Genomic DNA, 15,065 nt, shown 5'->3' on the forward strand with positions numbered 1-15,065 from the left:
AACAAGCCGTGCCAGGATGTTTTAGTTAGTGTGTGCTGTCATGCCAGACTACATTGAGGGTTTTCCCCATGACAAGAGGCCGGCCAATAAACGTTCTTGAATTTCTTTATTCGAAGAGCTATAAGTGGCTTTTTTTGTCAGTGTGTTTAACCCGAAGTTTGTTGGATAGTAAAGTAACTCCCAACCTCGGAATGTGTTCTGTGAAAACTAAAAAAAAACTAAAAACAATAAAAATAATGCACAAATGGGAAAGGCAGCACCCAAACCAATCTTTGTAAGCCTTTGGGTGGGCAACCAGAGCCTTGTGGGCTTTTTATGACCCATGAAATCTTTTAAGGACTGTCTGTGCATTTTTGAAAGCAAAGGTTGTGATAAGTGACAAATATAACTTTGCAGTGAATTAAACTTAGTCACTTTTATTTTATTGCTATCCCTAATTGCAGTTAATAGGGACCAGAATCCCCCCACAAATTGTGAAAATCCGCAAAACTGGGTCCCCCCATGTTGAAAATGCACACTGCCAACCTCTGGTACCAGCAATAGTCGACCACGGATAATGTATCATGGCCGAATGGGGGCTGTTCATTTTAAGCGGACAGGACAGAAAAAGAAAGCCGCCACGCACGTCACAAATTTGCTATTTTGGTCCCTGTTCAGCAATAGTCGAGTCGGGATAATAACTCCTAAACAGAAGAGATTGTTTCAAGCAGGCCAAAATGGCACGCTTCAGCTGCCGGAACTGGAAAAAAAAAATCACTCTGCCAGGCCCTGCTCTTAGCAATAGTCGACCTCAGATAGTGGATCGCGGCCACAACTGTGCATTACATTTTAGGCGGGTCAGAACAAAACGCCTCCCAACAAAAGTGCATTCTTCTTCCCCCACAAACAGCAATATCAAATTGAGGATAATGGATCGTGGCCAAAATTGCATTACATTTTAGGCAAGTCAGAAAAGCACTCTTCCCAAAAAAGTGCCTCCTTCACCCAAGAAACAGAAATATCGAATTGAGGATAATGGATCGCGGCCGCACAAGTACATACATTTTTTGAGCAGAGGAAGGGAATGGTATTCACTATTGGTATTGCTCTATGTTATTGCTGAATACTCTGGATCTGGGTATCTGTATCATTTTGAAAACGTGATAATGAACATCCCTATAAATAAAAGTTATAAATCTGTTTCTGAGGTGGGTATCGCAGTGAAGTTGCTGTACAGTGGGGGATATAAACTTTTTGTAATCCATACCCCGGATAAAACCAAGAAAATAAACAAAATAGTATTCAGTAAGTACACCTTATTTGTAGAATTTGTGCTCAGGCAAATATTAATGTAATGTAGCAAAATAATGCATTGTACAGATCTATCTATCCATCTACCTTGGTCATATCCCTCAAGAGAGGTGAACGACAGCAAGACAAACACATACAATAACAAAGAAAATAAAAAAGGGAAAAAAATAGCAAAAAAAAACACACAAAAATGTTTTCGGACCATGGCCAACCCAAATGCCCAAACTCCCAAACAAGTTAGGCACCTAAGGAGGTCATGCTTTCGTCCCCCCAGATGAAACGCACAGACTACAGACTATTCATAGATCATCCCCAGATCTAAAACCTACATGAGGGCAAGGAAAAACTCAGAACCTCAGCATGAGGACATTAAGAAACCTCAAAAAGGGGCCATGTAAAGTAGGGAGTTTTTGACTACCTCTAAAGTTTTGTTTTGGTCATAACCGGCCATCCTAGTACAAAAGAGATTCTCGGCCATTTGTATTTGTGAATCAAACAACTTTTTTTTGTTCCTCAATTGTGCGCAGAATAGTCTTGATAAAAACTTAAACGGAACTGCTTAGTTTCACTGCCAGTTTTACCCGTTTCACAATCCAGATGGACATTGGAAAAGCAAATCCCTGTCAATGTATATGTAAAAAAAAATCCCTTTAAGACTTTTTTGTGATTAAGGGCTATACAAATAAACTTGACTAGAATAGACTTGACTATGTATTCGGGATCCCAAGATGGTGGAAAATTTTGTGAGCTCTCTCTAGGAGAAGCTTGTGTTATGTAAATGAAATGCAAATATCTTGACTGACGAGTATTTTTAGATATGCGCTTTTGCTTATTATTTAAATCAATAGTTGTTTTTTTTTTAATGAATGTTTTTTTTTTACCACTAGGAGCAGCTAAATAGCACACAATGTACCTTAAAACATGTGAGATATATTGTTCAAAATATCAACCTTTTGGAGGCTGGGAGGGGGGACAAATAGAATCAATATCTAGTATTATATTGATGTCATCAAGAGTGAGTAGTGGTCTAGATAAGGTGGCATCGAACATTTCTTATACCTTTGATCATGATTAGAGAGAAATGCTTTTTTTTTATTAATTATTTATTCCCCGCAATTCAGGTGAGGATAAACGGGTCAGAAAGTGGATGAACGGATAATTAAATCTTGTGGGTACATTTTGACATTCATACCAAAGATAAATGACGAAGAAAATCAACTGATCCCACTCAACGATGTACGCCTTCCTTGGCAAAAAAAAGGAAGCTGAGGCAGAGAAAAAAATACAAAAAGTATTGTAACCACATCTACCTTGTACCTACCCCCTCCACACCACGTTCCTTTTACCTTTCACATGGTCCTGGTTACGTGTACGGTACCGGCTAACAAAAGACAGAAACTCTCAACCTCACGTCCTGTTAGGCTAGCCTCGTGCACCCCCTTTGAAATGAAGTATGTTTATTAGAAGCAGATTAGGTTTGAGCTTGTATGCATGTGTGTGTATGTGTGTAATTGGGAGCAGGGAAGGCCAAAGGAGCTGGGGTTATGGAGTAGGGGCTCTGGTATGCACATGTGGGTGCCAGCTTTTGGTGTCTGACATGTTGGGGGGTCCCGGCTCTTAAAAAAAAAAAAAAAAGTTTCTCTTTTACATACAAACACATGCATACACATACACATATATGCAAGCGCACAATTGCACACACACTCACGCGAGCACACAGACACACATTGGCTTCTGTGGCTACATCCTGGAGACAGTAAGACTAGCTCCGAAGGGTTCTACAAAGCATCACGGGACCTTTCTATGACAAATCGGAAAAAGGGTTGGCACGAATGCTCGCAAAAGAAAAAAAGAAAAGCACAGCATTTTGACCAAGAATGCTACAGAGAGAAGCTAAAATAAAATTTTGGAGCACAGCGCGGAAAAAAAATAAAATACGAATGACTGGTGGAAGAAATTAATGTAACAGAAATATTTCTCTTGGCTGAAGTTTGGGTGCACTTTTATTTGATTCATTCACATGGCGTTAAGTGTTTACTTACCTTACATGCATACGATCTAATTTCTTTCAGGGTAGTTCAGACATTATATTTAACAAAAACTGAGGTATTTAAGTTGCAGTAATTACAAAAACTTCATAGAACTTCTCGATTCCTGGAAAATTAGACAATGACAAAATAACGGACAGATTTTTAATGCACACAGCCCAATAGACGGTAATAATAAAAAGTTAAATGTATATCTTATTGTTCTATAAATAGTTACAGCTCGATATATTAATTTAAAATAGCTTTTGATTCAAATAACGCAAATATTTTTTCTTAAAAGCACAGAAAAACTATTGTTATTTGCCTAGTATATATGTATAGATATTTTTTCTACTACATTATTATATTTTATTGTTTTTCTCAAAGTTTAACAAAACTTTTTTAAGTGTGGGGTATTGACAAATAAATATTGTGAAAAATAAGTCAAAATAGCATTTAAAACTGAGCAGAATTATCTGCATTCAGAGCAAAACTGACTTATATTGTTATTTTTCTTATTTGATTTAATTTTCTTTCTGTTTTTTTATATAATTTTTGTCCTGAATGCATTCTTACAGGAGCAGATCCCAGAGAGCAAAATATAGTTAAGTTACATCCAAACGCCATCTTTGTCTGGTTGAATATTGAAAAAAATTTTTTTTTTTTCCCAAAGACTATGAAAATGCATTTTTTGGCAGCTAAATTTGGAACGCGTTTGACAGAATATAAACACTAACTATTTTAGGCCAACAGTTGGTCTGTGTAATATTGGCTAATTACAAAACTATTTTAAATGTCTATTTTAGAACAAACATCTAAAAACGGACCAGACCAGATTTAGCCCAAAATCTAACATCCGGTGCTGGAGGAGATTTGGATCCATTAATTTTGAGACCTCTTGTTAATACATGTTATAAAAACAATTATTCCGTCACAAATGATGCACTCTACTTTTTATCTTTAACTTTTAATTATTTTATTACGTGTTCAATCTGATGTGACACTTCTAATCTCATTGCAGTTGGATTTTTTTTTCCTTCCTTCCAAAAACACTTAAATATCACAACAGAAAATGTCCAAAGCAAGGAAAGCCTATGAGATGGACCTATTAAAATCAGCTTTGGAAGGATTGAGAGTATAATTATGAAGTGAAATGAAAAGAAAAATGCAAAAGACGGACTGCAGAATGGAGAAAATGCTGAACAAAATTACTTAAATAAAAAAGGAGTTGGGAGATTTGGGGGAAGAAACGAAAAAAAAAAAAAATCAAAGAGGAAATCGAGCCACAGTGACAGATTATAAACGGAAATCAACAGCAACGTAAATAAATGGAAAATCAGATTAAAATTCTACAACATAAGGCAGATGATTTTGAGCAATGTGCTCTTCTCAATATTGAAATCATCATAGGAGTAAAGATTCAGCATGACAGTGGCTCATCACGAGATTTCTTAACTGAGAACATTAAATATAACTGTAAATGAAGACCTCATCGAGTTCTGTTATCAACTCCCGTGAGGAGTCAAGAGACCACCATCTGTTTTGCTACGAGTTTCCAACCTATTGTAGAAGCTTGCCATTTTGAAAAAAAGACCAAAATTAAAGAGTCAACAAGTCTACATATTAAAATAATATCTCACGTGAAAATCACCATTTGTCTTAGGGCGAACGACAGCAAAAGTAAAAAAAAAAACTACTTTTTACTGCTCAGTATATGTGACCTGATCTACTGAAATGAGACACAGTGAGGCACATATCACATTTGGGTTTTTTGGAAGTATAAGAAGTGAGCTTGAAAATGATACCATAGTCAAAGCTTTATGATGAAATACTTTTAAGATATGCCCATTTAAATTACGGCCTTCAGTCTACCCTTTTTCTGATCAAAAACCTCAAAAAAATTACATTTAAAGTTTTACTTCTGTGTGCTTTTTTGGTGTGATGCCAATCAAATGTTTTTACTGATAAAGGGATTGTCTAATTCAAAGTTTAATTTTAACGGAGGCATTCGTACACATAAAATAAGAATTAGACTAGACTAAAATACATATTAGCCCATTAAAACACAATAAAATAACTTTAGTTTTGTTTTCTAAAATCAGAAATATTGAACTTGAATCACTGTTTTTGTTACTTTTGGTATTTATGTGGAATATTAAGCTCGGATACAGTGTTTTTGGATGCCATATCTTTCAAAATAGCAAGACATGTAAAATAATGTTTTGTTTTCCATGATTTTCTTAGTTTTTTTCTCTCTCCATTAACAGCCTGTAACTAAAAATAGAACGTTGCAACTATTTCGGCTGAGTGGGTCAAATATATTGTGATTCAAACAATGTGATAATTTAAAATGGACTATCAAATGAATGTCTTAATGCTGTGAGATAAGATAATTTGTTTAAATAATTGTTAGAAGAAGCATCCCAAGTTATTTTGGAGATGGGTCGTCCCCTTTTTCTTTTCAGGTGATTTGCTCGTTTTGTTGCAACACGATTGAAAACAAATCAACAAACAAAAAAAATACAAATACTTCTGGTGTATGCGAGTAAAACAAGTCACCTCATCATCCTTGTACCAGGACAGCGACTCGGCGGTGAGGACAAACCAGTACTCCTTGGCTCCACCCTTCATGATGCCGATGTTGTTGATGGTCAGCCATCCCTTCCGGATCACCTGGGCGACGGACGGACAGAAAATGTAACGGCAATTCTGTCAAACACTATGTGAATGGACGCTCAACAAACGCAACATAAGGAACACCAGGAAAAAACTACAATCAAAATACTATCTACTGGTATACACTCACTAAATGTGCCTCTGTTAAAAATACACACATTAGGTGATGTGAGATGGTTTACCTTGAACCGATCGTTAACTCCTCTCTCCGGCTGAATGAGAATGTGGAGAGAAGGTTACAACTCAAAGCCAACGAGGCTTCTTTATGCATGAGGCCAAGTGAATATACAGTTTTTGTGTCTTATTAATAGAGTATGCCATTCTTGTCAAAAGACTGCATGTCATAGCAGGCTGCTGGGATGGCAAGCATTAGCAAGGAGTTGAAGTTGTAAAAAAACGCTTACTTTCAAACCATGCAACAGTATGATTCAACATTGAAGTGCAATATGCCAAACACATTAGTATCATTATTTTTATTTTTTTAAGGAGCCAAATAATTCAGGTATAGTTATTCTGAATATTTCTATGTGGAATTCGAATGTTGGTAGTTGTTGACCAGATTTATCACCAACTGCATTTTATTCACTAGTGCAATATAGGCAAAACACAATTTTATCTTCAGTCTGGACATTTAGTGTTTTAAAAAAATGGATACAATAAATCCCAACTGAACTTTTATTGGAATATTTTTTATGGATTACAACAACACATTTGATCCACTTTTAACAGGAAGTGCACTGTTATAGCTCTAGAAACAATAAAGAAATACATCAATAAAATAAAGCCACCCATATCATGTGACTAACCTTCTTGAATGCCTTTTTAACTAGTTACTAACTAGTGCTTGAGAAACAGCACCAGCTTTGAATTATTCAAATTTTACTCTGAAATTCCTACCTTCAATTTCGCAAAATCTCAAGATGACGATTTTAAAATGACAAATTAATCAAATTAATTGGATTAATTGCTCCACCTAACATAGCAATAATTTAAGAGTAACTTATTGAACGCCACAACTGACTAATTCTTAATTAGTGTTTTTACATTAACACCAGCTTTGATTAACTCAAATCAAACTTTAAATTCTTACTCTAGAATTTACAATTTGGCAAACTCTCAAATTGAAGATTTTTAAAATGACAGATTAGTTGAGTTAATTTGATCAATTGTACAGTGATGATAATCAGAAATAGTTGTGTTTATATTTTATGATACGTCATAAGATAAAAAGAAAACTAATTAAGTTATTTAATATAACTGCCCTGGCCCAACATGCCCATACCTTTTGACTAACCTGCTCGAATGACACAACTAACTAGTCATTAACTATTGTTTGGAAATCAGCTCCAGCTTTAATTAGTTCCAACCAAAATCTTGAATTTGTACCCTTAATTTCACAATTTGGCATATTTTCTCATTGGTGATTTGTAAAATTGATAGATAAATAGAGTAAAATTTAAATAATTCTGCAATCCTTTTTTCAAGAATTGGTGTCGATATTGAATGATCTGTCTATGTTTGACCTATTAAACGATTTTTAAAATGAAAAAATTATCAAATTAATTTGATTAACTGCCCCAACTATCCAGCCATCCATTTTCTGCGCAACTTATCATTACTAAGGTCGCGGGGGTGCTAGAGGCTATCCCAGCTATCTTCAGACAGTGGGCAGGGGACAGCCTGAACTGATTACCCATCAAAACACGCATGTTTTGGAATGTGGAAGGAAGCCGGAGTGCCAGGACAAAAACCACGCAGGCACAGGGAGAACATGCAAACTCTGCACGGGGAGGCTGCAGTAGCTGGAATTGAACCCTGAACCTCAGCACCATGGGGCTGCAAGCCAAAACCCAGCTGCTGAGCCGACTTTGCCCCAACTGACATATCAATAACTTGTGACCAACTTGCTTGAATGCCACAACGAACTAGTACTTTGTTAGTGTATGGAAATTAGCATCAGCTTTGATCAATGAAAATGAAAACTCATTCATACACTCGATTTCACGATCTGACACTTTTTCTAATTGAGGATTTTAATTCCACATTTGTGAAATTCATCAATGATTGGTGGCAATGCATTATAACAACTCAGTGTTTTATTAAATTAACAAATTTTAACATTGAGAGTTAATTCATTCAATTAACTGCCCTTGTCTTAACATACCCATATATAGTGACTCACTTGTTTGCAAAACAAAATTAGCTAATGTTTGTTTTAAAATCACCAGCTTTGATTTATTTTACATAAATTGTGTACTCTTGATTTCACGATTTGGTGAATTTCTAATTGACAATTTTTGAGACTGACAATTTAATTGAGTTAATATGATTAATTATTCAGTCCTGATATTTATTCATTGATATGTTATGATCCTTCTCTGTTTTAGGAGTTTCACCATCCTCTTGTTGTATTTATACACAATTGAAAACCTATTTAAGATAGGTTAATTGCAATTTTGATCAGTTTCCATGATGATGACCAACTCCTACCGAGTGCATCACATTTTCGTTAAAAACTAAGCAAAACGAAGCCTCGCAAAAGTACGGAGAAACGGGTAGGTGTGAATTTTCTTCCGTTGGTGCTCAGTCTTTGTACTTTTATAAGGCTTTGCATTATTTTACAATTATTTAAACACTGAGTGTTGACACTTAACATGGTTGCCTTTATAATCGTTTCAAGATGGCGACGGCACAACTTTGAAATGAATGATATCTGCTGCCAATATTTCCTGTGGGAAATAAAACTGCTTTGGAAGCCAGACAAAACCAAACTTCTCAAGTGTTCTGGAACGGCCTTGTGGCTTTGGAAATGAAAAAGAGAAATTCACATCTCAGACTCCTAAAAAATTCCGAAATGTTTACTTGCACAAGCCCTCTCTTAATGAGGCCAAAAGACAAATGATTTCCCATGTAGTAAACACTCATAATGTTGGTGGAGGGAAACGGGCATGTTTTGCTTCTTTCAAAAGTCAAGTTAAGATGGAGAACAGAAGCGTTCGGGGGTCTTTAAGAGCCAACTACATCCTCGTGTAAACAGGAAGCAGAGATCACCACTTTGCTTACTGCACCTCTAACCTATGACCCATCACGCACCCCAACCTGGAAGGTTCCTATGGCAACTGTCAAACGCTGTCACTGTAATGTATTTGAGGGTAGGGGGTGTATGGTGGTAGCATTTACAAAATCAAGACAGAGAGGGAGGACATTTCTTTTTAGCTATTTGAAAGGTTTTAAGCGTATTGATTATCCTGTGAATAAAATGTGTAGATTTTCTAAATAATATATATATATGAACTAGAATAGGCAATGTATTGAATTCATTTGATTAATTGAAGGCAGAGTGGTTCGTTTGAAGTGTCTTTATAAAGTTGAAAGTATAATATTTTTTTAATTAAGTGTATGTTAGCAATGCCCAAGTGAGTTCAAAGAGCATTTGTATTTTGCCACCGTGCCTATCTGCTTTTATCTTACTCTTAGCACCACTGTACGCGAAACTAGCATGACATTAGGGCGCAGGAAAAGGGGAGGAGTGGAGAGTGATTTCATCCCGAGTTGTTTTGATAGTGTAGCCTGAAAATGGTAAAAGTAGGAAAGGCCTTATTAGAATACAGTCCAAACGCCAACCCAAACCCAAAACTAAATTAAAAAGAAGAGTTTAATAGTACTTGAGAAATGAGCTGAGGTCATGACTTTAAGCCAGGAGATGGCGGCAGGGAGTAGCAAAATTTCAAGTTGCCGACCCCAGTAAGTAATTTTAGAAATGGCCGATGTAAAAATGTGGTAAATCGTGAAATTGGAAAAATTGAAAACATTTCAGAGGTGGTGATTAATTATTAATATATTATAAAACAGGGGTCTCAAAATCTATGTACTTGAGGGCCACAGGAGCTAGCCTCCGGCCAAATCGGGTATTCCACAAAAAAGGTTCTGATTAAAACACCCCTCTTGTCTCACATATCACTTTTTAAAATTCCCTACACAAAATATCTAAAATTAAAACATATCAATGCGAAAATAAATCAATCGGCAGACAAAAATCCATAATCCATTAGAGCTGCACCAAAAAAAAAAACCTGGAAAGGCTTTGCAAAAAAAAAAAAAAAAGGTATTTTATGGTCTCTTTGAGTCCTTGCAGTTGGTATTCTTACTCGTATTTTTTAGCACTCGTTTCCCATTGAACAACAGAATACAGCACCATCTAGTGGTCAACCTTTTAAATTAAGGCGGTGGCCTCTAACTATAATCCTGAAGGCCGCAAGTTTGATACCTTTGTTAAAAGCGTTTGTAGTCAGCAGAATGACTTTTATATTTGTATATGAATGTTTTCCCTAGTGTTTTTTTAATTTATTTTAAACATTTTAAGTAATTTTTAATATTTTTTCACATTTTCTTTAAATATTTCTATTTTTATTTTTGTATGTTATTTTCTTTAAAAATCTAATAAATTAATTAATTTAAATTAAATGTAATTAATTCTGTTGTATTTTTTTTTTTTTAAGAAAACAATGATTGAAAATTGAAAATGGCTAGAATGATGAAAAAGTTTAAGGTATGGCAAAAATTAAGGGAAGAGGGGGCAGCCAAGTTCAAGTAATACAGGAAGCATATTAATGCGCAGACAATTCCGAACTGTGCCATATTTCCAAAGCCATTCGGTAGATTATCTTACAAAGTTATTAATTCAGGCATGCCCAATGTAGCTACTCACCATGATTTCATCCTGAAGCAGCACCCAAGTCACACATAGAAAAGGAAAGACAATCACATGAAAAAAATAAAATACAAATAGAGGAGAGCTCAAAGAGAATAAGAAAAAAAAACATGCAAATGAGGAATCATGTCAAATGTAAGATAGTATGCATGATTGTCTTTGTTTTGGACCCAGACATGTTTTATGAAACATATTTAAATATCTATGCTAATTTGGGTTAATTTTTACATGCCCGCTTTCAGTAATCGGATTGAATACAGTGGTGCATCAGTTTTCCAACACCGCCTAAATAGATCAAATAGACTTCGGACCACCACGTTGTTGGTGTCTGGAAGTGTCAAGAAGACTAGCATGCAAGGCTAGATTGACAAGTTATCAGAGAACTGACAGAGCTGTGAATATAGAGCCTAAACTAAAGTTGTTTATTGTAATCATTCTGGAGTACAACAAAAGGAAATTAACCAAATACGTGATCGAATAATTTGTTCTTTAGTATTTAATTGCGATGAGACTGTTATTCTTGGAAGAAAAGGCCGTCCTATTCGTTTACTACACATCACTCCGAAAGGTATGTAAATTGTAGAGAAGCGCATTTATAATTAGGTATTATTTTCATTTTAATACATTTATATATCAGTATTATATTCATTTACATGTTGACAAATACATTTGTTTAACATTGTTTCTTATAGACAAAAAAAATGTAAACCTCAACTAATTTAGATCTCAACTTCGAATCTGGAACGGATTCATTTAAAAAAATGAGGCAGCACTGTGAAAGAAATATGGGTTCTGCTTGACAACGAAAAAGAAGTCATTTTTATATTAATTGCAAAGTATATTTTGCAAAATAAAAATAGTTTAACAGTTACAAAGACTAAATGAGATATTTTAGACACGAAGAAATCTAAATCTAAACAGAAATCTAGAATTCAGATTTTAAAACATTAAAAAGCATACGTTTTTGGCAACCATAATTACCTGATTACCAGGCGCCTTCTTCTTATTCATCTGGTTGATCCTCTGCTGGGCACTTCAATGAAAAAATAACAGCATTTGCACAAAGGAAAGGCACCAAAATTAAACAATTTTGCTCCAGACGACAGAAGTCTCCTACTTGGCAAACCCAATAAAGTCTTCATGGTTGGTGTTCATGTAGGACAACTCAATGTCAATCAGGAGGAGCACCTGAAAGCAACAAAAGGAAACATTTACAAAGAAGCAAGAGGAACGAAAATATTGTGTGTGTGGGTTATGTCTACGATAAAACAGAAATAGGGAACCAATGATTTTCTATCTATCTATCTATCTATCTACCCTGGTCATAACCCTCGAGAGGGGTGACCGACAGCAAGACAAACACATACAAAAATACAAAGAAAATAAAAAGGGAAAAAGTAGCAAAAAAAATCACACACAAAATGTTTTAGACCAAGGCCAACCCAAATGCCCAAACACCCAAACAAGTTAAGCACCTTGGCACCCAAGTCGGTCATGCTTTCGTCCCTCCAGATGAAACAGGACACAAGAAAGCGGCCATGTCACCCGGGTCAGGTGACACAACACACTCTTCTGATAAACAGCAGGGCCCGACAGCTTTCACTGGTTTACCCCTGCCGCATCATACGGGTGCCCTGCCCATCCCTTAGAAGGCTTCCAAAAACACCCCACTATCCTTTCACAACACCTCTCCACTTATTCCTATCACCAACAAGAGCTCGAGCTTCCATTATACTTAGACCTCTTTCCTGCAGTGCACTCATAACACGTCAATTGCGGCCTTCCTCTTGGTCTTCTTCCATTTACTTCTGCTCCGTAGATCCTCTTCAACATTTGCTCATCTATCCTCTCCATGTGTCCAAACCAACCGAGTACTCTCTTATCCACACGCTTGCTCAGTTCCACTGCTACTCCAGTTCTGTCTCTCACAATTTCATTTCTCAATCTGTCCAATCTTGTCACTCCTAAGATACTCCTCAAATACTTCATCTCCCAAAAAATTAATTTCCTTCTCAACAGATAAAACAGAAATAGGGCACCAATGATTGTCTAAGAAAATTGATTTCTAAATATCAAAATGCAGCGAGGCTTTTAATTAGGACAAGAAAGTTTGATCACATTACCCCAATTTTAGCTAACCTGCAATGGCTCTCTGTTAGCTTAAGATGTGATTTTAAGGTTCTGTTGGTAGTATATAAAATCATTCATGGACTTGCTCCCTCATATCTTTCAGATTTAATTTCCCCCTATGTTCCGGTCCAGGGCCTTCGCTCTGAAAATGCTGGTCTACTAGTGATCCCAAGAGCCAAGAAGAGATCCACAGGTTCGAGAGTGTTCTCCATTCGGGCCCCGGTGCTGTGGAATGCTCTTCCATTTGAGATTTGGTCTGCAACCTCAGTGGAAATGTTTAAATCTAAGCTTAAAAGACACTTCTATTCTATAGAATATGAATAACCTATATTTTATTTTGATAATATATGTATTATTTGCCCTCATGCAGGTTTTACATAACGGGATGGTGTCATAATAGTCTGTGGCATGCAATAATATTTGGTCTGTGCAGCCCTTTGAGACTCTTTGTGATTAAGGGCTAAACAAATAAACTTGACTTGACTTGACTTAGTGGTTGATTGATTCTATTTCAACCCTGGTCATTATTACAACATGGTAACAACAACTTTGTAATAACATACGTTATATAAAAAATTCAGACAAACTGGTACCCTTTTGTGCTAATCGGTAACATAAAAGTAGGTCTCAGCTTCAAAAAGGTTGGTGACCCTGAGAAACAACTGCTAACACATCTATGTATGATCAAATTTACTTTGCTGTTTCTTCTGGCTATAGCTCATCGCCAGCTTTGCTAATGCTAGTGATTAGTAACGCTCAACAGTTGCGAGGGTACACTTTACACCAGTAGCAATCACAGGCATTTTGGCGGGCAAGAGTTCTTTCGAAAAAGAGAGTCAATTTATAATATCAATAAGCAGTTTTCATATGAACTCATTGGGAATGTTGTTTGACTTTTTATTTGTAAAATTCTCAATACGAGTTTTTAAACATTTTACCAACACAGGAAGTTTGCAAGTTTAACATTTATATTTCAATTGGAGTTTATACCTCAACAATTGTTGGTATCTCTCATTATTTCTGAAGCAAACTTTGCTCATAACTGCAAACAAAAAAATAAAAGGACAATGTAAAATTTTGAACAGCATCCGTGAAATGTCAGTTAACTTTTAGCTTTTTCATTTGATGGATATGTATAGAAATTTTAAGACGAATGTTTGATAGCACAATTTTTAGACCAATACTTGATACTAGATACTTGAAATCATCAGCTAAGTAAGAAATGTTTGAGATTATGATTTTTCCAGACTGTTATTCACTCCTGTCAATTATTGACACAATCTAAATCTAAATGTATCCAATTTAAATCTAAACTACTTTATAAATCCCGATTTGTGAACATTTGTATGGGCCGCAGAAACGGCTAAACCAATTTTTGTGAACGTTTTCCCAGTTTTAATTTAGGCCTCCACAAATATTATTAGCTAGGTTTTTTTGTCAAGGAACCCCATATAAATACCAACAACATTACTAAACATCTGCTTTTGTGTAGTATGCTTTTGTGGGGTCTCTACCGCCCTCCGGTGGCTAAATTGGGTACAACAGCTCTCGACAACTGACCACTCCAAGCACTTGAATCCAATCTTATATCGGCACTGCAACACTGGGCGATTTTGCTCTTACCAGATATAATACAAGATACCGATAGTAACAGTTCCTACAATACCCATACAATCTTTAGTGCCATGTCTAATCTTGTTGCATACAATGTTTCACAAAAACGATAATTAATGACAATAAAGAAAATTCAATTTAATATTTTAAGGCACCAGATTGCCTCCTAGGGACACCTGTTGTGACCTGTTTTGAAAATAGCTCACCAGGGATGGGTCAGTGTATTTTTTTAGCAAAATTATTATTATTATATTTTTTGTGGTTGAGTCCATTTAACCTTAAGTTTAATTCTTAACCTGGTAATAAAATAGTAACAACATAGAAGCATCTTGTTAAGTTATCATTATGATATATAATCATATACATTATTATTATTATATAAAGGCTTCCTGAGGACAATAACGACCAAGAAGGCCAAAAAGCCCAGCCAGGAAACATGGCAGAACGGAGCCATGGTTCTCATTTTGCCTACCCATTGGCTGAAGGGTGCGACAAAGAGTGATAGAAGGACTTTTCTGAAGATGGGTTTTTATTCCCTTCCGCCGTGTGGCCGAATTAGCTTCTGAAATTAATAAATCTAATTTAAAGCAAATTACTCTCCATAAATAATGAAATAA

General features: G+C 35.7%; 1 protein-coding gene across 10 annotated transcripts in view; it reads right to left on the minus strand.

Annotated features, from left to right (window-relative positions):
• dnm1a (dynamin 1a) overlaps positions 1-15,065 on the minus strand; it is a 78,653-nt gene that overhangs the window by 43,283 nt on the left and 20,305 nt on the right. For 5 of the 10 annotated variants that reach the window (XM_088356068.1, XM_088356069.1, XM_088356067.1 and 2 more), the window contains exons 13-17: positions 11,822-11,892; positions 11,686-11,737; positions 10,702-10,713; positions 6,176-6,205; positions 5,877-5,990 (exon numbers count right to left, since the gene is read on the minus strand). In XM_088356068.1, the coding sequence (XP_088212194.1) occupies positions 5,877-5,990; positions 6,176-6,205; positions 10,702-10,713; positions 11,686-11,737; positions 11,822-11,892 (279 nt within the window). The remainder of the gene's footprint in view (positions 1-5,876; positions 5,991-6,175; positions 6,206-10,701; positions 10,714-11,685; positions 11,738-11,821; positions 11,893-15,065) is intronic. The other 5 variants (XM_088356073.1, XM_088356072.1, XM_088356076.1 and 2 more) reach the window with 2 other exon arrangements.

Source organism: Urocampus carinirostris, chromosome 16, assembly GCF_059441175.1.
Source record: "Urocampus carinirostris isolate Australia breed hairy pipefish chromosome 16, RoL_Ucar_1.0, whole genome shotgun sequence".
NCBI classification, from domain to species: domain Eukaryota; kingdom Metazoa; phylum Chordata; class Actinopteri; order Syngnathiformes; family Syngnathidae; genus Urocampus; species Urocampus carinirostris.